At 44.7% G+C, this 25987-nt stretch overlaps 1 protein-coding gene and 2 long non-coding RNA genes across 24 annotated transcripts in view; 2 read left to right on the forward strand and 1 right to left on the reverse strand.

Annotated features, from left to right (window-relative positions):
- PLEKHA7 (pleckstrin homology domain containing A7) overlaps nucleotides 1–7742 on the reverse strand; it is a 213842-nt gene extending 206100 nt beyond the window's left edge. For all 17 annotated transcript variants that reach the window (XR_014316059.1, XM_082747240.1, XM_082747234.1 and 14 more), the window contains exons 1-3: nucleotides 7584–7742; nucleotides 7393–7469; nucleotides 7240–7297 (exon numbers count right to left, since the gene is read on the reverse strand). Coding sequence is in view for 16 of the 17 variants with exons in the window: in XM_082747240.1 (XP_082603366.1) it covers nucleotides 7240–7297; nucleotides 7393–7469; nucleotides 7584–7669 (221 nt within the window). In the remaining variant the exon portion in view is untranslated. The remainder of the gene's footprint in view (nucleotides 1–7239; nucleotides 7298–7392; nucleotides 7470–7583) is intronic.
- LOC309872724 overlaps nucleotides 1–25987 on the forward strand; it is a 639146-nt gene that overhangs the window by 359457 nt on the left and 253702 nt on the right. The gene's annotated exons all lie outside the window — the stretch shown is intronic.
- The window catches only part of LOC309872717, a 44461-nt gene continuing 25936 nt past the window's right edge, over nucleotides 7463–25987 (forward strand). For all 6 annotated transcript variants that reach the window (XR_014316074.1, XR_014316075.1, XR_014316076.1 and 3 more), the window contains exon 1: nucleotides 7463–7635. This is a non-coding gene — a long non-coding RNA (uncharacterized lncRNA). The remainder of the gene's footprint in view (nucleotides 7636–25987) is intronic.

Consider the following 25987-nt stretch of genomic DNA (forward strand, 5'->3'; position numbering starts at 1 on the left):
TCAAGTCTACATGAATTTTTGGATAGTACCCACATTTTGATGACATTTCCTGCCATCCAATCTCCAGGAGAGTTTGCCTTCATCATCTTCAGTCATTCAGCTGTGGTTGAAAAAGTCTAAGAAGCCCTTGTCTGAGACAATAACATGTCCATGTCTTCTCTGAACTCAAAAAGGCTGAACCAACACAGCAGGAGGCTTTAGGAAGTCTCTTTATTCCTCTGAGCTCACTTTTCTGCACTGAAAAACCCAGTAACTGTAAGCTTCCAATCAGATAATGCTCATGAAGTACTCTGTGAATAATAAAATACTAACCCAAAACACTTTGTCATTTCAGAAAATCAGAAACAAGTGTTTTGACAGCCATATAAAGGCACCAGGCAAATGAAACCATATTCCTCCGTGTTTCTCCCTCTGTCAGTACTCACGTAAGCCACCATGCCAGTTCACTGAGCAGAGATTCAAACCCGTGCTCTCTTCTGAAGAGATGGGAAGACTGGAGCAAGCACCTCATTAAATCCCCAAACAGTCCACATTCTGATGTGCTTTCCCAAAGAGACTCCTATCGAAGCCCTAATTTAAGAAGCACAAGGTTTACTCCCATAAATATCAAGCACAAGGTTTACTCCCGTAAATATTGAGAGAAGGGACAGAGCTCTGTCAATGCACATGAAACCTCCAACTACCCTCTTCACACACACAGGCCTGAAAATCAGGGATAGTCCCGCTCCTCCCCCCAACCCCCCGTCCTTTCTCTGAAGCACACCCCTCACAGGGGTAAAGAGCTTTAGGAGCTACTTGCAACCATCTTTCTTTCTTTTTTTTTTTTTTAAGATTTTATTCATTTATTTGAGAGAGAGAATGAGAAAGAGAGCACAAGAAGGGGAGGGTCGGAGAGAGAAGCAGCAGGGAGCCCGATGCGGGACTCGATCCCAGGACTCCAGGATCTTGACCTGAGTCGAAGGCAATCGCTTTAACCAACTGAGCCACCCAGGCACCCTGTAACCGTCTTTCTTACAGAGGTTTTCCCAGAACTTTTTGAGAGCGTGGAGCAAATCGGGGCTGCTAATCCTTCCTTCTGCTTTCTGCACAACACCACTGTTGTTCCTTTTGTAAAGGACCTAACGCTTCAATCCCTGAGCCAGTTTTCACTCTTGATAAAACAACCAGGAAATGAAACGTAAAGTGTGGGATTATGCCAAAACTGGCCAAGCTGGGAGAAGCTTTTCTTAACCTTCAACAAGAGGTTTCAGAATTTCCATTTTAAATAGATGTGAGCTGCGGTTTCCCAGAAATTCTTTGCAAAACTGTTGCTTTCTGGTTTGAAACGCTGTTCCCAGCAATGAGAAAGATGACAAATGAGAAAGAGGGCAAATAAGTGAACCAATAGTTTGGCACTCTACAAGACAAATTTCACTAACAAGAAGTTCAGCATTTGTCTGGGGAGAAAAAGTGGCAGACAGGAAATGTAGGGGGGGTTGCTGGAAGACTCCTTCAGTGATAGCATAATTAAATCTTATGAGGGCACCTTCCTGGGCCTTCCAGTATTCACAGACTTTTCCAAAGGGTCTTCTATACTTGGCACCTACAGCCCACTGGGGTACCCGCCTGGACATTCAGTCATCCCTGGTTCCGCCTTCATTCCCCAATTCTTCTTTCCCTTTAATTTCAGAGAAAATGGGTTTGCTGAATACAAAAACACACTCCAGATATTTAGTGTTATCTCTAGAAAAGTAACCCTTCTGAAGGAATCTTAAAACCTTGTCTCCTGCCCGGTCTCCACTCCCTGCCTGCATGGGACATGTTTTTTGTTGTTGTTGTTGTTGTTGTTGTTGTTGTTTGTGGGGTTTTTTTATTTTTTTTTTTTAAGATTTTATTTATTTATTTGACAGAGAGAGAAAGAGAGATTACAAGTAGGCAGAGATGCAGGTGGGGTGGGGGGGCAACCAGGTTCCCCACTGAGCAGAGAGCCCAATGTGGGGTTCAATCCCAGGACCCTGAGATCATGACCTGAGCTGAAGGCAGAGGCTTAACCCACTGAGCCACCCAGGTGCCCCCATGGGACATGTTCTTAACTGCCTATTCCCAACTACCTAGAGCCCCAAGCTCTACCCAGCCTCCCTCCTCCTCATTCCTGTCCAGGAGAGTGTGAACACCAGCACCCTTGCCTTGTGGTATCTTTGCTGGGTATGGTGGTGGTGGGTCAGCACACAAGGTCATCACCCTGATGTTTGCATTCGAAATATTCCATAATACAGACATGAACCCAAGAGTCATGCTAAAAAATTGATTTTTTTTTTAACTTGGAATGACTTTGAACAGCAAATAATAGCAAATAAAAAACACCGTGACAAGTTGAGAGAAAACCACAGGAAAAAGGAAAAAGTTTAGTGCTTTAATACCTCGAGTGACACCTTTTTCCAGCTTTGTGAACGAGTGCCCCTGAACTTTCTGATTTTGCACTGAGTCCTGCAAATTATGTAGCCAGGAAGGACCTGCTGCAGTCCGCAGGGCTAAGGTGGGGAAAGTCGGTCTTACTCTAAGACTTACTCTAAGTCTTACTCAGAAATGTCTTTCCCAAGAGCCTCACTGGCCTCACTTGGGGCTGGACACCCACAAGGAGAATAGCACCTACACAGGATGGCCCTGCAAATCTCCAAAGCTAAACCTAAGAACAGAAAGCTAGAAGAGACCTTGTGCAATCAGCTGCTTCCCACCAGGACTCTGGAGCCAAGTCACAGAGGACACGAGGCAAGTCACAGAGGACATGAGGCAACCAGAGAGGGAAAGAACCAGGGAGGGGATCCCAACAGATGTCCCATTCCCCAGATGCAGAGCATGCGGTTATGAGGTGAAGCAGCCACAGGAGGCCGCGTTCCTACTTCAGGTGCTATTCTGGACAGCAAGCAACAACTGCCAGGAAGGCTCAGATCCAAGCACTAGCCTCGACAGGCTCAACTCCTGGCTACTTTGCTTCTTTCACCTTACCCAGGATCCCCTAGGCCCTGATCTCCTCCCCAACAGGTTTTCCAAAACTTGGAATATCTACTAAACTCATTGAGTCCCTTAAGACACTCCTGCTTTAATAAATACCAAGAACCTACTCAGAGCCCAGAGCTGGGCTGGGAACCAATGCCTCAGAAAAGCAGAACAGAGTACCAGCCTTCGAGGAACCACCTTGGCACAGGCAGGATGGCCAAGACCCTCCTCACTCCATTTGTCCTCTTTATTGACTCGGGATCTACTCAAAGCCTATTGTAGGAAGAAGCCTACCACAGGGAAACCACAGGGTGCCACAAAACCCCCGAAAACCAGCCCAGTGTAACACCCTTGCTCCTAAGGCCTGTTCTAGAAGTTCACCCTTATGGGTCTCACATGTGAAAAGGCTGTATCTACCAAACTGCTTTTACTAAACTAAGAGAGAGAAAGAGAAAAGGAAGGAAGGAAGAGAGGGGAAGGGAAGATGGAGGGAGAAGAGAGAGAGAGAGAAGAAGAGGGAGGGCGGAAGGGCGGCAGGAAGAGGAAAGGAAGGGGAGGAGAGGAGAGAAGAAATATACTCTGGAAAGTATCAAAACATCTGCTAAATATCAGGAGAAACTGATGCACCTTGAAAACCTCACACAAACTTCCAGACCAAGGATCCACTGGGGAAAATAAAACCAGCTATGCCGAATGTCTGTCCCTCTAACTGAGGCATGTTAGAGGAGGATCCGGAAAAAAAAAAAAAAAAATAGAACATTCAGAAATGATCAGAGCAAATATAAGGAAGTTGACTGACGAAAGCAAAGCATTTTTTATGTGAGGAAAAGGAGAACAATTACGTCCAAACTGTTCAGTCTCTCAAGAAGCTGTCTCAAGAGACAGGAAACATAACTGGCTGCCAGTGTCCAGCCTCCCCATATGGCTGGCCTTTGAAAGTGGGGGATCAGTCACAGACTGCTTTCCCCTAGGCCTGGGAGGACCCTGGGGGTGGGGAGCCAGAGCTTGCTATAGGATAATCACTAGGGGAATGCCTGGGTGGCTCAGTTGGTTAAGGGTCTGCCTTAGGCTCAGGTCATGATCCCAGGGTCCTGGGATCAAGTCCAGCCATCGGCTCCTTGCTCAGCAGGGAGCCTGCTTCTCCCTCTGCCTGATGCTCCCCCTGCTTGTACTCTCCTCTCTCTCTCTCTCTCTGACAAATAAATAAAATAAAATTTTTTAAAAAAGATAATCACTAGGAACTTCAGAGTCACCACAGAAGAGTCAGCAAAAGAGAGAAGGGCAGGAGGCTATGCGGGAGGCTGTGGCAATGGCTGACAGAGTCCTCCTACCCAGCCCTGAAGTCCCCCAACTCAAGACTTAGTCTAGTACTTCACGGTAGAGACAGGTACTATCAGACAGGAATACCCATGTCTCCCCTCACTAAACCTATCAGCTTCCTAGCATGAGCTCTGACATGGGCAGCCCTCCATACCATGAAATGGATGAAAGACCCTGTTCCCAGCTGGGACTCCTGACACCTAAGCCCAGGATCCCAGGGTCCCCACCCTCTCACCTTGTCAGAAACACTGCTCCAGGAACTGTCCCATCTCTTTCCTGCACCATCTATTTCATTCCCAGCAGAAGAGAACATGCTCTACTCTCTCCCACTAAAAAAAGACTCCCCGCTGCCACATCAAACCCAAAACCTCCCCAATTCCCAGCTAATGTTTCCAACCTGCTCCCTAACAAAACTGTCTGAAAGATTCACCTACACTTACTGACCCCAATTCTGCACTCCATATTTTCCCCCTCCACCTACTCTAATCAGGTTCTGTCCTTGAAGCTTCTGTGAACCTCTCATTCTACTGGGGTTCCTCCTACCTTGTCAGTTCTCCTTTGCTGGATCCATCTCTTTTCCTAACCTCTAAATGCTGTGTCTCAAGGCTTAGGTCATTCTTCCGTCTACACGCACTTCCAAGGTGAGTTCAACTAAACCTATGGCCTGAACACCATCTACCATACCCAAATACACCTTTGCAGTTCTCTCTCTCTCTCTCTTTTCTGAGCTTCAGGATCCATCCATCTGCCTAGTGGACATACTCATATCTCAAACCTCTCAGATCTCATGCCTTCCCCCACCGCAAACCTGCTCCTCCCAGCCCTCCCATCTGAAGATATAAGTACCATCCACTCAGGTGCTCAAGCCTCTCGGAGTCATCTCTGACTCTTTTCTTTCTCTCACAGATTGCATCCAGATCATCAACCTGAATCTGACCACTTCAGATGAAAACATGTCCAGTGCTACACCCTCAGCCAAGTCATCAGCAAGAGACTGCTACTACTATCCTGCCCACTATACCTGCCCACCTCCATACAGCCCACTCTACAGCAGGGAGAATGATCTTCCTAAAAATGCACACCAAATCACTGCTCTCCCACTTCCAACCCTCCAGTGATTTCTCCCTAGGCTTACGATAAAGTTTAAAAACCCTTTACCCTGGCTCATAAAGTCCTACACCACTTGCTCTCTCCTACCTGTAACCTCTTCCCTTGCAACCTCCTCCCTTGCTCACCACATTCCAGCCTCTCCACTCGGGACTTGAAGCTCTTCCTGCCTTCAAGCCCTTGCACTGGCTGGTCTCTTGGGGATATGCTTTGCCATCTCATCAACACGAGGATGGCTCTCTCCTGACATTCAGATTTTACCTTAAATGTCACCTATTCAGAAACACCACGACAGACCTCTCCATCCAACACCACCGCTTGATATTCCATTACCTTATCTTAATTTTCTGCACAGTAGATACCGCTGACACTATTCTTGGTTTTTTAGTTTATTTTCTGCTCCCTCTCCCCACCAGACTGCAAGCTCCATGACCATCCAGATGTCTGCCTCACTCAAGTCTGTGGTTCCAATGACTACAACGATGTGCGGCACACAAGGAGAAATCTAATAAACATCAATGAATGCAGTTATGAGCAGCCAGGTCCACGGACTGAGAAGTTCTGAGGTCTTAGCCAGCTCCCCAACTTCTCTCTCAAACACAGATGTGAGGCAGGACCCCAGCCACGGCCCTAGTGTCCACCTGCATAAAGCTCATCCAGCAGAATTTCGAACATCCTGCAAGAGCCCAAACTAGAGAGGGAGGATCCAGGATTTTCTGAGACCACCGAGCTCCGACTAGGCTGCTCCACTACTGCCTAGCAGTGTTTTCGGTTAGTGAAAAAGGAATTCTGACTCACGGCCCCCCAGAAGTAACATTATTTGTCAGACCACCGTCCAGACCTTGGCTAGTCCATTCATTCCGTAAACAAAGATTTACCCAGTGCCTTCTCTGTGCCAGGCACCGGGCAAAGGACCCAAAGCAGCTTCTGACCGCAGGGAGCTGATTGGCAACCACACAGAGTTTTGCAGAGAAACGCAGCAACACAGGTAAAGCCCTGGAGCGAGAAGGAACCGTACTAGTGTTAGGGGTTGCGCGGCGCCCTCGCGTACTGCCGCACGATTTCACCCCTACAGACCCAGGTCTGGGGTAACCTGGCTAGTGGCGCAATGCTCCCGGGCTTTTTCTGAACTACCGCTTGCTAGCAGAGGCTGGAGTGACTGTCCCCATGGAGCACCGGCTTTCCCAGACGCGCAGCGTTCGAGGAATATTATTGGCTGATGGGTTCCCTCCCCACCGCCACCACTAGCCCCCCCCCCCCAAGCAGGCCGGCGCTCTGGATGGCGAAGGGGGTGCGGTTCCGACTCCCCACCACCACCCCAGTCAACAAAGTCGAAGACCAAGTCCTCCCCACTCGAGATGCCCTCCGTCTCTACTACCCACTCCCCAGCCCCCGGACCCCGGACGCAACAATTATTTCCACTCTCCCCACCCCCGCCCACAGCGGCGGGTCCCGGCCCGGCTCTGCGGCGGGTCCCGGCCCGGCTCTGTGCCGGCCCGGGACCCCGGCGAGGAGGCGTGTCCTGCCCCTCACATCCGCGCCCGAATCGCCCAACTGCAGGACGGGGGTGGGGGGGGGGGGGGCTGTTTGCGGCCCCCGCCCCCTCCGCGGCCGGGACTGCGGCCCCCTGCGGAGATGCGGGCCCCGCCGCCCCCTTTCCCGGAGCCCGCCACAGAACTCCGGCACACAAAACCCCACAGCAGTGCGGCCTCGGCGCTATGCGCGCCAACTCGCCCCGGACCCGCGCGGGAGGCGGGAGGCGGGGGGCGGGCGCGCGCGGCGGGAACCGGTCGGATCCCGCCGCACAGGTGCGATCGCGGCGACCGGGTCACTCACTCGATGAAGTAGCTGGCTCCCTCCTCCGTGAAGCCCTCCTCCCAGCCGCGGGGCAGGTCTGCGGAAATGCCAAAAAAAGTCGGGTCAAACTTGAGCCGCCCGAGCGCGCGCCTCCCGAGCGCTGCCCCCCAACCCCGCCGGCCCGGCTCCCACCTGAGCGGATCATGTGGCCGGAGTTGACTGGCTCCCCGGTGCGCGGGTGCAGCCAGGTTGTGCGGCGGAGCTCGTCACTGCGGGAGAGAGGTGCACCTGTTAGCGCCGCCGCCGCTCCGGGGACGCCCGCCCGGCCCCGCACCCCGCCCGGCCCCCGCCCACGCCCGCGTGCCCGCTTGCCCGCGTCGCACTTTATGAAGAAGACGCGGCCGTCCCGGCACACGCCGTAGGACCAGTGCTCAGGTAAAGTGTCCCGCCCGACCGCCGCCGCCGCCATGTTCGCCGAGCGCCGAGCCGCCGCGGCCGCCGCGGGGCGGGGGAGAGGGGGCGGAGGCGGGGGAGGGGGCGGGGGCGGGGGGGCCGGAGGGGGCGGTGCGGGCGGCGGGCCCGCGGGCTCCGCTTGAGCGGGCGCGGGGCTGGGGCGCTTCATGCCCGCGCGCGGCGACGTCCCGGGAGTCTCCAGTCCCCGCACGGCCGCCGGAGTTTGTCGCCGCACGGTCCGACCGGGGCGCGGTGGCCGCGGCCTTTGTCCCCGCGCCTTCCCCGCCCCCAGCCCGCGGGCCGGGCGCGCCCGCCGCTCGCCCCTTGGCCCCTGAGGCCGGGAGACCCGGGTGGGGCCTAAAGCCAATGTCGGGGCGCCGCCGGCAAACTCCGGAAACAAGGTGCGCCCCGAGTGCTCCAGGGCACCCCAGCCGACCCCCATGATAGACCTTCTGCCTCGGGGAACTGTACTTCTCTCTGAACCGTGCAAACCTAAACAGGTTGCATCCATATTGCGAGTCTCGGTTTGTTCCTTCCTCTGTAAAATAAAGTTACTAGTAAGTACCACAAAGGATTGTTGTGCTGGCTATATGAAATTACAGTGGTGTAAAGTGCTTAAAGGACCCTGGCCTGGAGCAGGTGTTCTGTTATTAATGCCAGGGCAAGCATGATTTCATTTTCCCAGGTTTGCAGCTCAGATAGGAAGCAGGAGGGTGCAGGTTCTCAAATCCCACTTACACCACACACAGCCCTGAAGTTACCGGGATCTTAGGCTTGTGCCTGTAGTTCTTATCAAGTGACAGAAAGAGAGACGACGCTGTGGACCCGCTGCATCTCAGTCTATTTTTAGAAGAGCAGACCTACCAGACTGGGCCTCTAGTAGGGCATCTGGAAAGTTCTTTACATAGCTGGAGCCTTCTCATAGGCTTGTGGTCGAATCTCAGTTCTTGAGGGATCCGTCCCCTGGCCTCTTTGTCCAAAGGAGAACCCTTTCCCTCCTCCCTTCACTATCCTTTCCATTACTTGTGTACACTTCATTGACATTCTTAGGCATGTGTGTGTGTTCACTGACTATGTTGTATGTCACCCACCTGCACACACACTAAAATTTCAGCGGAATGAGAGGCGGGACCTTGTTCTGTCTTATATACTGCCACATTCCCAGTGCTTAGAGCAGTGCCTGACTCATGTACATTCAATAAATGCTGAAAAGGTGCATAATACCCACTCCACGCTGACACCCCTGTATGCTGAGCATGGACAGAGGGGAAACTGGGCTCTGGGAGAGGCCCAGCCCAACCTTCCAGTGGTATAGGCTGTAATTGGTGGAAAGGTTCCCAGGAGGCTCTAGGTAGTATGGGCACTGTTATTCAGAAAGGCAACCCAGGTGGAAATCAGTTGGGCCCAGAAGGAGTGGTCAGGTTTGACTGAGAACAGAGCATCCCAGAGGGGAAGGATGGAAGATATTTGGGAATGTCATGGGAAGGGTGTAGGATGCTGAGACCATAAAGATGTCCTTCCTTGAGACAGACAGTAATGTTGAGGCAGGAGACTGATACGAGTTAGAAAGAGGGAGTCGGTGTGATTGTGGAGACCACCGAACACCTGTTTGAGAGGGCCTCAGGCCTTTGAGGAGGATCTTGAGCAAATGATAATGAGAAAGCTGAGTTTTTATTCTTTTTTTTTTTTTTTTTTAAAGATTTTATTTATTTGTCAGAGAGAAATCACAAGTAGATGGAGAGGCAGGCAGAGAGAGAGAGAGGGAAGCAGGCTCTCCGCTGAGCAGAGAGCCCGATGCGGGACTCGATCCCAGGACCCTGAGATCATGACCCGAGCCGAAGGCAGCGGCTTAACCCACTGAGCCACCCAGGCGCCCCTGAGTTTTTATTCTTAAATATAATTTAAAATAATAATGAAATGGGCAAAGGATATGAACACAGTTCATAGAAAAGTAATACAAGTGGCTTCTAAACAAATGAAAAGATACTCAACCACCTCAATAACAGATTACAATTAAGGTGAGATACTATATTTTAGATATCAGATTGGCAAAAATGAGCATTGTAGAAAAAGACATTCATTGTTGGTGGGACTATAATATGGTTGTCTCTTTGAAGGCAATTTGGCAAAAGCTATTACAATTTAAATGCATATACCTTTTGACCTAGCATTTCCACTACTAGAAATTTGTCTTACATTCGTGCTCACACAGAAACACAAAGATCTGTGTACCAAGGTATCCACTGCAGCATTGTCAATAGTTACAAAATACTGGACACGACTAAATGTCAAAAAAGAACAAGTTTATATGGTGATGGACATTAACTAGACTTATTGTGGTGATATTTTGCAATGTATACAAATACTGAATCCTTGTGTGGTCTACCTGAAACTAATATAATGTCGTCTGTCAATCATGCCTCAATTTAAATAGAAAAGAACAGGCTAATTAAATTATGTCATACTCCTAAAATGAGATGCTATTCACCTGCTAAAAAGAATGAGCTAGGGGCACCTCGGTGGCTCAGTGGGTTAAGCCTCTGCCTTCGGCTCAGGTCATGATCTCAGGTCCCCACATTGGGCTCTCGCTCAGCAGGAGGCCTTCTTCCCCCTTTCTGCCTGCCTCTCTGCCTACTTGTGATCTCTCTCTGTCAAATAAATAAATAAAATCTTTTTTAAAAATTAAAAAAAAAAAGAATGCACTAGCAGTGAAAAAGAAAAGAAAAGAAAAATAAGTGAAATATATTTCTTCACAATATAAGCTGTTTGTTCTAGAATTTCTTATGCCATTGGCACCTATGGATCATTAGCATTCTGGCAAATTATGGACATTTTCTGTGCAGATGTCTTTGGTGAAAAAGAGTGCTATAGGCGGGGGTGGTGAGGAGAGGTGAATAGGTAGAGCACAGAGGATTTTTAGGGCAATAGGAATACTTAGTATACTATTATAATAATGGGCACATGTCATTACACATTTATCCAAAGCTGCAGAATGGATAGCACCCTGAGTGAACCCCGAGGTTCACTGTGGACTTTGGGTGCTTACGATGTGTCAGTGTAGGTTCATCCTTGTTAAATGATGTACCATTCTGTAAGTGATGCTGATGATGGGGGGAAGCTATGTGTGTTGGGAGGATGCAGGGAGCATATGGGAAGTCTCTGTGCTTTCCTCTTAGTTCTACTGTGAACCTAAAACTGTGCTAAATAAAGTCTAGAAATAAAATAATTAATTTTTAAAAATGAGCTCAATGTCTATGTACTGATGTGGAATGGTCTCCAAGATAATAAGTGGAATACGAGATGCATAACTGAGTATATGGTCTAGTACTGTTAATGTATAGGGAGCATCGTGGCTGAAGAAGATATCCCTTGTTTGTGTCCCCACCCACCCCCAGCAACAATAATTTTGCTTCCATCAATAGACAAAGTGCTTTCCTGGGAGCTGTGGGATCTGGTACCATATGTCAAGGGACCTGGGAAGAGTCTCACCCACATGCTGCATTGGGCAATGGGCATACACACCCTAGTCCCCACTGTGGACCTTGCAGTGGCCCATGAATCAACCCCAGCTTGCCTCAGCCAGGAGCTCCTGGAAAGCACTGTCTTAGACAATCACTTATGGGTTAGAGAGTCTTTGTAGAAGTCCAGGTATCCAGCAGAGAAGTTCCAGTACACTGCTGGAGGGAAAAACACAAGTTTAGATCCATTGAAGAAGGCGGTTACTAAAAACTGGAGGAGGTGACTGATCGTTCAAATAAAGAGACAGCAATACAAAACTTCAAGGAATGTGCAACATAGATCGCAATAATCTTTCAGTAACCAATCTCAATATGGGGACCTGCAATTTACTCAATAGATAATTTGAAATACCGGTTTTAAGGAAACTCAATGAGCTAAAGGAAAACACAGAAAGACAATCCAATGAAATCAGGAAAACAATACATGAACAAAATGAGAAGTTCAACAAAGAGAAAGAAATCCTAAAAAAGAACCAAACAAAAATTCTGGAGCTGAAGCTACAATGAATGAAATGAAAACTACAGTAGAAACCATCAACAGGGGGCACCTGGGTGGCACAGTCAGTTAAGGCCCAGACTCAGGTTTTGGCTCAGATGGTGATCTCAGGGTTGAGACAGAGCCCTGTAACTCGCTGTGCTCAGCTGTGAGTCTGCTTAGGACTCTCCCTCTCACTATGCCCCTCCCTCAAATAAATAAATAAATCTAAAATAAAATAATAATAATATCATTAAGGATGGATCAAGAAGAAAGAATCTATGAGTTAGAAAGATAGGAACTTTGAAATTATCCAGCCAGAGGAGAACAAAGAAAAAATAATGAAAAAGAATGAAGGCAGGGGCACCTGGGTGGCTCAGTTGGGTAAAGCCTCTGCCTTCAGCTCTGGTCATGATCTCAGGGTCCTGGGATCGAGCCCACCATCGGGCTCTCTGCTCAGCAGAGAGCCTGCTTCCCCCGCCCAACCCACTTCTGCCTGCTGCTCTGCCTACTTGTGATGTCTCTCTGTCAAATAAATAAATAAAAATCTTTAAAAAAAAAAAAAAAGAAGAAGAAGAAGAAGACAGCTTGCATGAATTACGGCATACCATCCAAACAAATAATTTATGCATTACAGAGTTTCAGAGGGAGAAGGGAGAAGAGAGCGTATTTAAAGAAATAATGGGGGGCGCCTGGGTGGCTCAGTGGGTTAAGCCGCTGCCTTCGGCTCAGGTCATGATCTCAGGGTCCTGGGATCGAGTCCCGCATCGGGCTCTCTGCTCAGCAGGGAGCCTGCTTCCTCCTCTCTCTCTCTCTCTGCCTGCGTCTCTGCCTACTTGTGATCTCTCTCTGTCAAATAAATAAATAAAATCTTAAAAAAAAAAAAAAAGAAAGAAATAATGGCTAAGAACGGTTCAAATCTGGCAAGAGGTTTGGATATCCAAGTTCAAGAACTAATAAAACTGCCAAAAATCAAAAACAAAGAAAGAGTCTTAAAAGTAGGAAGAGAAAAGAAGCTTGTAACTTACAAGGAACCCCCATAAGGCTATCAGCAGATTTCTTAATGGAAGCCTCAGAGGCTAGGAAACAATGAGATGATATTCAAACTGCTAAAACAAAAACAAAACAAACAAAACTACCAACCAAGAATACTCTCTCTGGCAAAGTTATCCTTCAGAAATGAAGGAGAAATTAACAATTTCCCAGAAAAACAAAAGGGAATCCATTACTGCTAGACCTGACTTAAAAGAAATGCTGAAAGGAGTTCTTTAACCTGAAATGAAAGGATACTAGCTAGTAACAAGAAAATATACCAAAATGTACAACATGCTGGCAAAGATAAGTATAAGACAACCTCAGAACACTCTGATACTGTGATGCATTCGTATGTTAACCACCTAACTCTAGGATAAAGGATGAAGGGCAAGAATATTAAAAATAACTACAATATTTGTTAGTGAATATACAGTATAGAAAGGGGTAAATTGTGACATCAAAAACAAAAAAGGAGGAGAGCAAAAGGGCGAAGATTTTCTATGCAACCAAAGTTAAGTTGTTATCACCATAAAATAACTGTTCTATCTATATGATGTTTTGTGTAAGCCTCACAGTAACCACAAAGCAAAAACCTATAGTAGATTCACAAAAGATAAAGAGAAGGGAATCAAAGCACACCACTAAGGAACATCATCATTTCACAAAGGAAGACAGAAAGAGAGGAAGAAAGGAACAAATGAACTATAAAATAGCCAGAAAACCGTTACTAAGAATGCACTGGTAAGTTCTTACCTATCAATAATTACTCTGAAGGTAAATGGTTAAATTCTGCAATCAAAAGGCATCGAGTGGCTGGATGGATTTTAAACAACAACAACAACAACAACAACAACAAGACCTAGTATGGGGCGCCTGAGCGGCTCAGTGGGTTAAGCCTCTGCCTTCAGCTCAGGTCATGATCTCAGGGTCCTGGGTTGGAGCCCCACATGAGGCTCTCTGCTCAGCAGGAGCCTGCTTCCCCCTCTCTGCCTGCTGCTCTGCCTACTTGTGATCTCTCTCTCTCTTTCTGTCAAATAAATAAATAAAAATCTTAAAAAAAAAAAAACCCACACAAGACCTGGTACACCTGGCTGGCTCAGTTGGAAGAGCATCCCACTCTTGATCTCAGGGTCATGAGCTCAAGCCCCACCTTGGTGCAGAGATTACTTAAAAGTAAATAGAGGCGCCTTGGTGGCTCAGTCATTTGAGCATCTGGCTCTTAGTTTCGGCTCAGGGTTGTGAGATCAAGCCCCAAGTCCAACTCCTTGCTCAGCAGGGCATCTGCTTGAAGATTCTCTTCCTCTTTCCCTCCCTCTTCTTGCTCTCACTCTTGCACTAAAATAAAGAAAGAAATGTTTCTTAAAAATAAAAAATAAATAAACTTTTTAAAAAAAAATTTTAAGATTTTACTTATTTATTTGACAGAGAATGACACAGTGAGATAGGGAACACAAGCAGGGGGAATGGGAGAGGGAGAAGCAGGCTTCCCGCTGAGCAGGGAGCCTGATGTGGGGCTTGATCTCAGGACCCTGGGATCATGAGCAGACCTGAAGGCAGACGCTTAGTGACTGAGCCACCCAGGCGCCTCTCTTTTTTTTTTTAATTTTTAAAAATTAAAATGAAAAAACAAGACTCACCTATATGGTGCCTAAAAGAAACTCATTTCAGCTGTAAGGACACACAAGGGCTTAAAGTGAAGTATGGGAGAAAGATATTCCATGTACGTGGAAACAGAAAGAGAGCAGGGTAGCTATTCTTATATCAGACAAAATAGACTCTAAACCCAAAACAGTAACAAGAGACAAAGAAGATCATTATATAATGATAAAGGGGTAATTCATCAAGAAGATAATCATAAACATATATGCACCCAACATTAGAGCACCTAAGTATATAAAGCAAATACTAACAGATCCAAAGAGAGAAATAGACAGTATAATATCATGGGCCTCCAACACCACACTTTCAGGGACACCTGGGGTTAAGTCTCTGCCTTCGGCTCAGGTCATGATCTCAGGGTCCTGGAATCAAGCCCCGCATCAGGCTCTCTGCTCAGCAAGGAGCCTACTTCCCCCTCTCTCTCTGCCTCTCTGCCTACTTGTGATCTCAATCTCTCTCTTTCTGTCAAATAAATAAATAAATGTTTTTTAAAAAAATACCACACTTTCAGCAATAGATAGATCATCCAGAGAGGAAGTCAATACTGAAACAATGGACTTGAATGACACTTCAGACCAAATGGACCTAATAGACATTCACAGAACATTCCATCCAACAGCAGCAGAACACACATTCTTGTCAAGTGCATACAGGACATTCTGCAGGAGAGATCATGTGATAATTCACAAAACAAGTCTTAGCAAAGTTAAGGAAGATTGAAATCATACCAAGCATCTTTTCTATAAAAGATTTTATTTATTTATTTGTCAGAGAGAAAGCGAGCGAGATCGAGCACAGGCAGACAGAGTGGAAGGCAGAGTCAGAGGGAGAAGCAGGCTCCCTGCGGAGCAAGGAGCCCGATGTGGGATTCGATCCCAGGACGCCGGGATCATGACCTGAGCCGAAGGCAGCTGCTTAACCAACTGAGCCACCCAGGCGTCCCCCAAGCATCTTTTCTGACCCCAGTGATGTGAAACTAGAAATCAATAATAGGAAGAAAACTGAAAAATTAGCAATATGTGGAAATTAAATAAAATACCCCTGGGGCACCTGGGTGGGTCAGTCATTAAGTATTCAACTCTTGATTTCCTCTCCAGTCATTATCTCAGGGTTGTGAGATACAGCCCCATGTCAGTGGGGAGTCTGCTTGAGATTCTCTCTCTCCATCTGCCCTTCCCCCTGCTCTCTCTTGCTCTCTCTTCCTCCCTCTCAAATAAATAATCTCTAAAGAAAAATATTCCTGGGGTGTCTGGCTGGCTCAGTCAGTAGAGCATGCAACTCTTGATCTCAGGTCATGAGTTTGAGCTCCACGTTGAGGGTAGAGTTTACTCAATTAAAAAAATAATAATAAATAAACAATATACTACTGAATGAGTATGAGTCAAAAGAGAAATGTGCCAAAAAAGAAGTCAAAATAGCAACCTAAGAGGCTCTTGGATGGCTCAGTTGGTTAAGTGTCTGCCTTCTGCTCAGATCATAATCCTGGAGTCCCAGGATCAAGCCCCATGTCGGACTCTGCACACTGCGGGTAGCCTGCTTCTCCCTCTGCCCCTCCCCGCTCATGCTCTCTCTCTCTCATTCTCTCTCTCAAATAAAAAAATAAAAATATTTTTTAAATAGCAAACTAAGCCCAAATTTAGCAGAAGGAAGGAAATAACAAAGATCAAAGCAGAAATAAATGAAATGAAGACCAGAAAAACAATAAAAAAGATAAATGAAACCAAGAGCTAATATTTTGAAAAGATAAACTTGACAAAACTTTACCTAGACTAAGAAAAAAGGAGAAAAGACTCAAATAAAATCAGAAATGAAAAAGAGAACACTACAACTATACAAATACAAGGAATCGTAATAGATTACTATGACCAGCTATATGTCAACAAATTGGATAACCCAGAAGAAATGATAAGTTCCTGGAAACATACTACCTACTTAAACCTAAATTCAAGACTTAATCATGAATAAATAGAAAATCTGAACAGACCAGTAACAAACAAGAAGATTGAATCAGTAATCAAAAAGTTCCCAACAATGAAAAGCCCAGGCCAGATAGTGTCCATGGTGAATTCTGTTAAACATTTTTTTTTTAAGATTTTATTTATTTACTTGACAGAGACAGATCACAAGTAGGCAGAGAGGCAGGCAGAGAGAGAGGAGGAAGCAGGCTCCCTGCTGAGCAGAGAGCCCGATACGGGGCTCCATCCCAGGACCCTGGGATCATGACCTGAGCTGAAGGCAGAGGCTTTAACCCACTGAGCCACCCAGGTGCCCCAATTCTATTAAACATTTAAAGAAGAGGTAACACCAGTCGTCTTCAAACTCTTCAAAAAAGCTGAACAAAAGAGACCATTCCCAAATTCATTTTGAGACACCAGCATTACCCTGATACCAAAGCCAGATAAGAACACTACAAGAAGGGCACCTGAGTGTCTCAGTCTTTTAAGTGCCTACCTTTGGCTCAGGTCATGATCTCGGGGTCCTGGGATCAAGCCCTGCTTTGGGCTCCTTGCTCAGCGGGGAACCTGCTTCTCGCTCTCCCTTTGCTCTTCCCCTCCATTTGTGTTTGCTCTGTCTCTGTCTCTCATTTAAAAAAAAAAAAAAAAAAAAAAAAAAAAAAAAAAGCACTACAAGAAAGCCACAGGCTATTAGCCCTATGAATACAAATGCAAACTTTCTCAACAAAATATTAGCAAACCTAATTCAGTAGCATATTAAAAGGATTATATACCATGATCAAGTGGGATTTGTCTCTGGGATGAAAGGATGGCCCAATATATGCAAATCAATAAATGTGATATACTACATATTAAAATGAAAGATAGGGTCACCTGGGTAGCTCAGTGGATTAAAACCTCTGCCTTCCGCTCAGGTCATGATCTCAGGGCTCTGGGATAGAGTCCTGCATCAGGCTCTCTGCTTGGTGGGGAGTCTGCTTCTCCCTCTCTCTCTCTCTGTGCTCCCTCTCTACCTACTTGTGATCTCTGCCTGTCAAATAAATAAATAAATAATCTTAAAAAAAAAAAAAGATAAACATTGGGGAGATCTCACACAAACACACACACACACACACCATTACACAGCCATAAAAAAGGATGAGATCATCCCATCTGCATCAACATGGATGGACCTAGAGGGTATTGTAAGTGAAATAAGTCAAACTGAGAAAGACGAATATTATATAATCTCACTCATTTTTGGAATCTAAAAAACAAAACAAATGAATAAACCAACAAAAAGCAGAATCAGAACTATAAATACAGAGAACAAACTAATGGTTGCCAGAGGGGATGGTGATGGGAGGATGGGCAAAAGAGGTTAAAGGGAGTGGGTGATGCAGTTTCCAGTTATGGAATTAATAAGTCGTGGGAATAGAAGTCACGACATAGGGAACACAGTCAAGGATTTTTTAAAAAGATTTATTTATTTGAGAGAGAGAGAGAGCACAGTGGGGAGGGATAAGGAGAGAGGGAAAGAGAGTCTCAGGGGGACTCTACAGAGCCCAACACGAGGCTCAGTCCCACAAATCTGAGATCCCCACTGAGCCAAACATCTGAGTCAGATGTTTAACCTACTGTGCCACCCAGATGCCCCAAAGATATTTCAATAGCATTGTATGGTGACAGATGATAACTATACCTGCAGTGAGCATAGCGTAATGTACACACACTTATTGAATCACTATGTTATATGTCTGAAACTAATGCAAGATTGTGTATCAACTACACTCAAATAAAAGTTTTTTAAAAAAATTAAAAGGGTTGGGACGCCTGGGTGGCTCAGTTGGTTAAGCAACTGCCTTCGGCTCGGGTCATGATCCCAGCGTCCTGGGATCGAGTCCCACATCGGGCTCCTTGCTCCGCAGGGAGCCTGCTTCTCCCTCTGACTCTGCCTTCCACTGTGTCTGCCTAGGCTCGCTCTCGCTTGCTCTCTCTCTGACAAATAAATAATAAATAAAATCTTTAAAAAAAAAAAAATTAAAAGGGTCACCTACCTGGCTAAGTTGGTGGAGCATCTGACTCTTGATCTTGACATTGTGAGTTCAAGCCCCGTGTTGGGTGTAGAGATTATTAAATAAAATATTTTTTTTAAATAAAAAGACAGGGGCGCCTGGGTGGCTCAGTGGGTTAAAGCCTCTGCCTTCGGCTCACGTCATGATCGCAGAGTTCTGGAATCGAGCCCTGCGCGGGACTCTCTGCTCAGCAGGGAGCCTGCTTCCCCTTCTCTCTCTGCCTGCCTCTCTGCCTACTTTGATCTGTCAAATAAATAAATAAAATCTTTAAAATAAAATAAAATAAAAAGACATAGGTAGTAAGCAAATAGAAGGAATGTCAGGCATAGTCCTAGAATAAAGCTCTGAATACCTTAGTTGTTGAATCCTAGGTAAAGTCTGGAAATATTGGGGGGAAAGAATGAAAATCCTATACCAAAATCTTGACAAAGCTTTTATTATTGGGTGGCATGAATATTCTTATTTTCTTTTTGTGTATGTGTGCCTACTTCTACTTTCCCTCACTTATAAAATGGACATAAAAAAAGATAAACATCATAAAAAAAGATAAACATCATATCTCAAAAGATAAAGAAAAGTCATTTGACAAAGAACAACATCTTTTTATGATTAGACTCTCAAGAACTTGGGTACAGCAGGAACATACCTCCACATAGTAAAGGCCATAATAACAAAATTATGGCTAACATCATACTTAACTGTAAAAGGTTGAAAGCTTTTCCTCTAAGATCTGAAACAAGACCATGGTGCCCACTTTCAACACTTCTATTCAGCATAGCACTGGAAGTCCTAGCCAGAGCAACTAGGCAACAAAAAATAATAAAAGGCATCCAAATTGGGAAAAAAGAAGTAAAATTGTCTTGTTTGCAGATGACATGATCTTGTACATAGAAAATCCTAAAAATTCCACCAAACAAAACAAAACTGTTAGAACTAATCAACAAATTCAGTACAGTTGCAGGATACAAACTCAACATACAAAACTTAGTTACATTTCTATAAAATAGCAAAAAATATCTGCAAAAGAAATAAGGAAAACAACTCCATTCACAATAGCATCAAAAGCAATGAAATTCTTAGAAATAAATTTAACCAAGGAGATGAAAGATCTTTGCATTAAAAATTATAAGGCTTCAATGAAAGAAATAAAAGAATTTATTAAAATAGATGGAACGATATCCTGTGTTTGTGGATCAGAAGAAATAATATCATTAAAATGGCCATACAACCCTAAGCCATTTAGAGATTCAGTACAATCCCTACCAGATTTCCAATGGCATTTTTCACAGAAATTATAAAAAGAATCCTAAAATTCTTATGAAACCACAAAAGACTCTGAATAGCCAAAGCAATCTTGAGCAAAAAGAACAAAGCTGGCAGAATCTCAGATTTCAAGCTATACTCCAAAGCTATAGTAATCAAAACAGTGTAGTATTTGTATAAAAATAGACCAATGGAACAGAATAGAGTGCCCAGAAATAAACCCTCACAAATATTGTCAACTAATATTTGACAAAATAAGCCAAGAATGCTCAATGGGGACAAGACATTCTCTTCAGTGAATAGTGTTGGGAAAAATGGATAATCACATCCCTTCAAAAAAGGAAATTGGATCCCTATTTTACACTACCCACAAAAATTAACATAGATTAAAGACTTAAGACCTGAAACCATTGAAAATCCTATTAAAAAACAACAACAACAACAACTTAGAGATGCAGCACCTGGGTGGCTCAGTTGGTTAAGTGGTTGTCTTTGGCTCAGATCATGATTCTGGGGTCCTGGGACCGAGCCCTGCATTGGGCTCCCTGCTCAGTGGGGAGCCTGTTTCTCCCTCTCCCTCTGCCTACCACTCTGTCTAATTGTGCACTCTCTCTTTCTCTCTCTCTCTGTCAAATAAATAGATAAAGTCTTAAAAAAAAAAAAAAAAGAACATAGAGAAGAAGCTCCTTGGCAATGGTCTTGGCAATGATCTTTCAGATATGCTACCAAATGCATAAGCATCAAAAGCAAAAATAAATAAGTGGGACTACATCAAACTAACAGGTTCTGCATAGCAAAAGAAGCAATCAACAAAATGAAAAGGCGACTTACAAATGGAAGAAAAAATACGTTTAAATCATAAAGATGACAAAGGGTTAATATCCAAAGTATATAAATATAGGAGCTCATCTAAGTCAATAGCCAAATTAAAAATGGGCAGAAAATCTGAATAGATATTTTTCCACAAATGGCCAACAGGTATGTGAAAAGATGATCAACATCACTAATCATGAGGAAAATGCAAATCAAACCCACCACAAAATATCGCCTCACCCCTGTTAGAATGACTCTCATCAAAAAGACAAGAAATAATCAGTGTTGGCAAGGATGTGGGGAAAAGGGAAACCTTATGCACTAGGGGGGGAATGTAAATTTGTACAACCATTATGGAAAATTAGTATAGTGTTTCCATAAAAAAATAAAAATAGGGGCACCTAGATAGTGCAGTCAGCTAAGCAACCAACTCGATTTCAACTCAAGTCCTGATCTCAGGATCATGAGATTGAGCCCCATGTCAGGCTCAGTGGGGGGTCTGCTTGAGACTCTCTCTTTCTCTCCCTCTGCCGCTCCTCCCCTACTGCTCGTAATCTCACTGTCTTTCAAATAACTTTAAAAAATTAAAAATAGAAGTGCTATATCATCCAACAATCCCACTTCTGGTTATATGTCCAAAGGAAATGAAAATGAAAAAAGAGCTGTCTGCACTCCCATATTCACTGCACGAACTGGATTTACCATAGCCAAGATATGGAAACAACCTAAGTGTCCATCAACAGATGACTGGATATAGAAGTTGTGAAATATATATAGATATATATGAGAATATACATACATAGAGAACATATAGAATATTCGTATAGAATATAGATATATATTCAGTCATAACATGCCACTTGTGACAACATGGATAGACTTTGAGAGCATTACGTTGAGTGAAATAAATCAGAGAAAAATACTGTGTGATGTCACTTATACGAAGAATCTAAATTCACAGGTGAACCCCCAGAAACAGAGAGTAGAATGTGGATGCCAGAGAGTAGGAGATGTGGGAAGAGGTTGTCAAAGGGTACAAAACATCCAGTGTTAAGTTCTGGGGACCTAATATACGGCATGGTGATTATAGTTAACAATACTGTAGTATATACTTGAGAGTTGCTAAGAGACCGTGTCTTAAATATTCTCACCACAAAAAAGAAATGCTAATTATGTGAGGTGATGGGGGTGTTACTAATGCAATGATGGTAATCACTTCACAATATGTAAGCATCAAGCCAGCACGTTGTACTTGTTACATGTACACAATGTTGTATGTCGATTTTATCTCCATAAAACTAATACATGAATAAATATAACTACAAACATTAATAGTAGGTGAAAACACAAGAAACAGGTAAAGTGATTGTTTCAGTGGCAGGGATGGGAAAACTTACTTTTCGTTGTGTTCCTTTTTGTACTGTTTGATATTTTTTCCCTTTAAAACGTGTATGTGGAATTGGCAGTGAGCGAAGCCTGAGGTGGCTGAGGCTTGCTGGCGGGGCCTCAGGGACGGACAGCCAGATTCTCTATGATGTCTACCTTCCAGTTTTCCTACCCACCTGTGAGAACCCCCCACCCCCACCCCAGGCTTCCTCCTCAGGAGAGGGTATGCCACGAAGGGTACAACAATGAGTTGACCCAGTCCCTGCCCCCACTCATCATACTGAAGAAGCCCCCTGGGGCTCAGTTGGGATTTAACATCTAAGAAGTAAAGGCCTCTGAGCTAGGTGTCTTCATTTCCAAGGTGATTCCCAACTCTGACACACATTGAGCAGGACTCCAAGAAAGAGAGTGGACCCTAGCTGTGAATGAACGATGCAGATTTCTAAGAGGCTGAGCCCAGCAAGGCTGTTGAGAGCCTGAAGACAGCCAGCAAAATCAGCACACATGTCTGCATCTCTCTGTACAAATATCATCACCAGAAGGAGAGGACTGTGCCCTGGAGAGTTGCAACCCATGGGCCTATACTTAGAATCTGCTGGGAAGGACACCTGGGTGGCTCCGTGGGCTAAGCCGCTGCCTTCGGCTCAGGTCATGATCTCAGGGTCCTGGGATCAAGTCCCCCATCGGGCTCTCTGCTCAGCAGGGAGTCTGCTTCCCTCTCTCTCTCTCTCTCTGCCTGCATCTCTGCCTACTTGTGATCTCTGTCAAATAAATAAGTAAAATCTTAAAAAAAAAAAAAAAAAAGAATCTGCTGGGAAAAGCTGGCAAGACCCCAGGGCCGCTATTTGGGAAAATACTCTCAGCCCATCCCTGGCAGAGTGGAGTGGGGAGGTGGGGAGGACAGGGAGACAGGGGGCTGCTGCACTGAGCCAGCGAACCAAATGAATCATCCAAACTACTACCTTTCTTAGTGCCCTAGTTCCCAGGTGAGCCTCATTCTTGGAAAGAGAAGGATGATGATGTCTAAGTACAACCCAGCCTGTGGAGAACCCTGCTAGAAAAGGCAACTGACGTTTACTGAATATTATGTTTTAGGCACGTACATAGATGTCATATCATTTTCATTAGAGTATAGAAATCAGAAAAAAAGTCTTGGAGGCCGTCTATCCAATCTGCCTGGCCATCTCCTCCCATCTTTGTACCACGAGTCTCATACATCTTAGAGATTCCAGTGGGACCCTGTTTCCCCCTTTTCTTCCTCCTCCTATTCTCTCCCCCGCAAAAAGTAAAATATAACATTGGAGGAAAAAAAAAAAAAGTAAAGAGACACCTGGGTGGCTCAGTCGGCATTAAGTGTCTGCGTCAGCTCTGGTCACGATCCCAGGGTCCTGGGATGGAGCCCCGATTCTGGCTGCCTGCTCAGCGGGGAGTCTGCTTGTCTCTCTCCCTCTGCCTGCTGCTCCCTCTGCTACGCTCTGTGTGTGTGTGTGTGTGTGTGTGTGTATGTCAAATAAAGTTTAAAAAAAAGTGTATGTATATTTAGGGATAAGATAATGTCATTCATCAAGAAAACCAATAAGAGAGACCATGAAATTATCTCAATAAATGCCAAAAGACATATTGGATAAAACCATCACTAATTTTTAAAATTATGTTAGAATCTGAAATTAAAAATAGTGAAAATATCAAATGCTGGTGAATATGTAGAGAAATTGTATCTCTTACAGTTTATTGTGGGAATGCGAAATCTTAGAGCTATCCTAGGAAATAGTTTTGGTAGTTTCTTTAAAAAATAAAAATTCACTTACCATATGACCCAGAAATACTACTACCGGACATTTATCTCAGAGAAATGAAGCATATGTTCACATAAAAACTTGTGCCTGATTGGTCACAGCAACTTTTGTAATAAACAAATAAAATGTTCCACAATAGGTGAATGGTTAACAAAAACTGTGGTATAGTGCTTGCTTCAGCAGGACATACACTAAAATTGGAACACTACCGAGGTGAGCACCCTCCCTGCACAAGGATGACATGCAGATTCCTGAAGTGTTCCATATTGAAAAACAAAATAAAACTGTGGTATATCTGTACCCTGGAATACTACTTGGTAATGAAAAGGAACAAACTATTGATACAACAACTTGAATGGATCTCCAGGCATTATGCTGAAAATGCCAATTTTTTAAAAAAGATTTTATTTATTTATTTGACAGAGAGAGAGAGATCACAAGTAGGCAGAGAAGCAGGCAGGGGTGGGGGGAAGCAGGCTCCCTGCTGAGCAGACAGCCCAATGCAGGGCTCGATCCCAGGACCCTGAGATCATGACCTGAGCGGAAGGCAGAGGCTTGACCCACTGAGCTACCCAGGTGCCCCATGAAAAAGCCAATTTTAAAAAGGTTACATATTATTTAATATCATACATTCTCAAAATTAAAAAAAATTTATAGAGAAAGAACTGTTTGTCAGCTGTCAGTGGTTAGGGATGGTGGTGGGGAGGAGAAAGATGTGGCCATAAGGAAATGGCATGCTGGAGGTCTTTGTAGTGATGAAACAGTTCTGTATCTTGATTGCAATGGTGGCTACACAAGCAGTTACAATGACTGGAGAAGTATACATTGTACCAGTATCAATGTTCTGCTTTTGCTATTGTCCTGCAGTTACATAAGATAGAACTACTAGGGGACTGGGTGGAGAGTAAACAGAGACCTCTCTACTGTGTTGGCAAAATTCTGTAGCCTATAATTATCTCAAAACAAAAAGTTTTAAAAAAGTATTAGAAAGGGGCGCCTGGGTGGCTCAGTGGGTTAAAGCCTCTGCCTTTGGCTCAGATCATGATCCTAGGGTCCTGGCATTGAGCCCCGCATCGGGCTCTCCGCTCAGTGGGGAGCCTGCTTCTTCCTCTCTCTCTACCTCCTGCTCTGCCTACTTGTGATCTCTGTCAAATAAATAAATAAAATCTTTAAAAAAAAAAAAGTATTAGAAAATGACAGGGGGTGACTGGGGATCTCACAGAAGCCTCTGCCTTGGGCTCAGATCATGATCTCAAGGGCCTGGGATCAAGCCCCACATCAGGCTCTCTGCTCAGCAGGGAGCCTGCTTCCCCCTCTCTCTCTGCCTGCTTCTCTGCCTACTTGTGATCTCTCTCTGCGACAAATAAATAAATAAAATCTTTTTTTTTAAAAAGTATTAGAAAATTACAAATAACGAAATGTTTCTTTTGAGAGTATCTCTCTCCGACAGATAGAAACATTCTTTAACAGGGGTGCCTGGGTGGCTCAGTGGATTAAGTATTTGCCTCCGGCTCAGGTCATGATCTCCGGGTCCTGGGAACAAGCCCTGCCTGGAGCTCCATATTGGGTTCAAGCTCCCCACTCAGTCAGGAGTCTGCTTCTCCTTCTCCCTCTGCCCCTCCCCACTTCTTGTGTTCCCACTCTCTCTCTCTCAAATAAATAAATAAAATCTTTGAGGGGAAAAAAGAAAAAGGGGCACCTGGGTGACTCAGTTAGTTAAGCGTCTGCCTTCGGCTTAGGTCATGTCCTGGGATGGAGCCCCAAGTCAAGATCCCTGTTCAGTCTGGAATGTGCTTCTCCCTCTTCCTCTGCCCTGCTTCTGTGCACATGCATGTTCTCTCTCTCGGTTTCTCTCTTAAATAAATAAAAGAAATCTGTAAAAAAAAAAAAAAAAAAAAAAAAAAGAAGCAGCATTCTTAACAATGAAACATTTGAAAACATTCTCATTAAAATAAGAAAACATTCAAAAGAAAAGCACAAGCATACCTACGGTGACACTATTATTTAATGTTGTTTTAGAAGTTTTGCCAGTATAATAAGAGCTAAACAGAAATAAGAGATTTATGTGCTGAGAAGGAAATAAAATTATCTTATTTGCAGATAATATGGCACTATGCTTTAAATGTGGAAAACAGGGGCGCCTGGGTGGCTCAGTGGGTTAAGCCGCTGCCTTCGGCTCGGGTCATGATCTCAGGGTCCTGGGATCGAGTCCTGCATCGGGCTCTCTGCTCAGCAGGGAACCTGCTTCCCTCTCTCTCTCTCTGCCTGCCTCTCCATCTACTTGTGATTTCTCTCTGTCAAATAAATAAATAAAATCTTTAAAAATAAATAAATAAATAAATAAATAAATAAATGTGGAAAACAACCCCCAAACTCAGAA

This window comes from Mustela nivalis, assembly GCF_964662115.1.
Source record: "Mustela nivalis genome assembly, chromosome: 9".
Taxonomy (NCBI): domain Eukaryota; kingdom Metazoa; phylum Chordata; class Mammalia; order Carnivora; family Mustelidae; genus Mustela; species Mustela nivalis.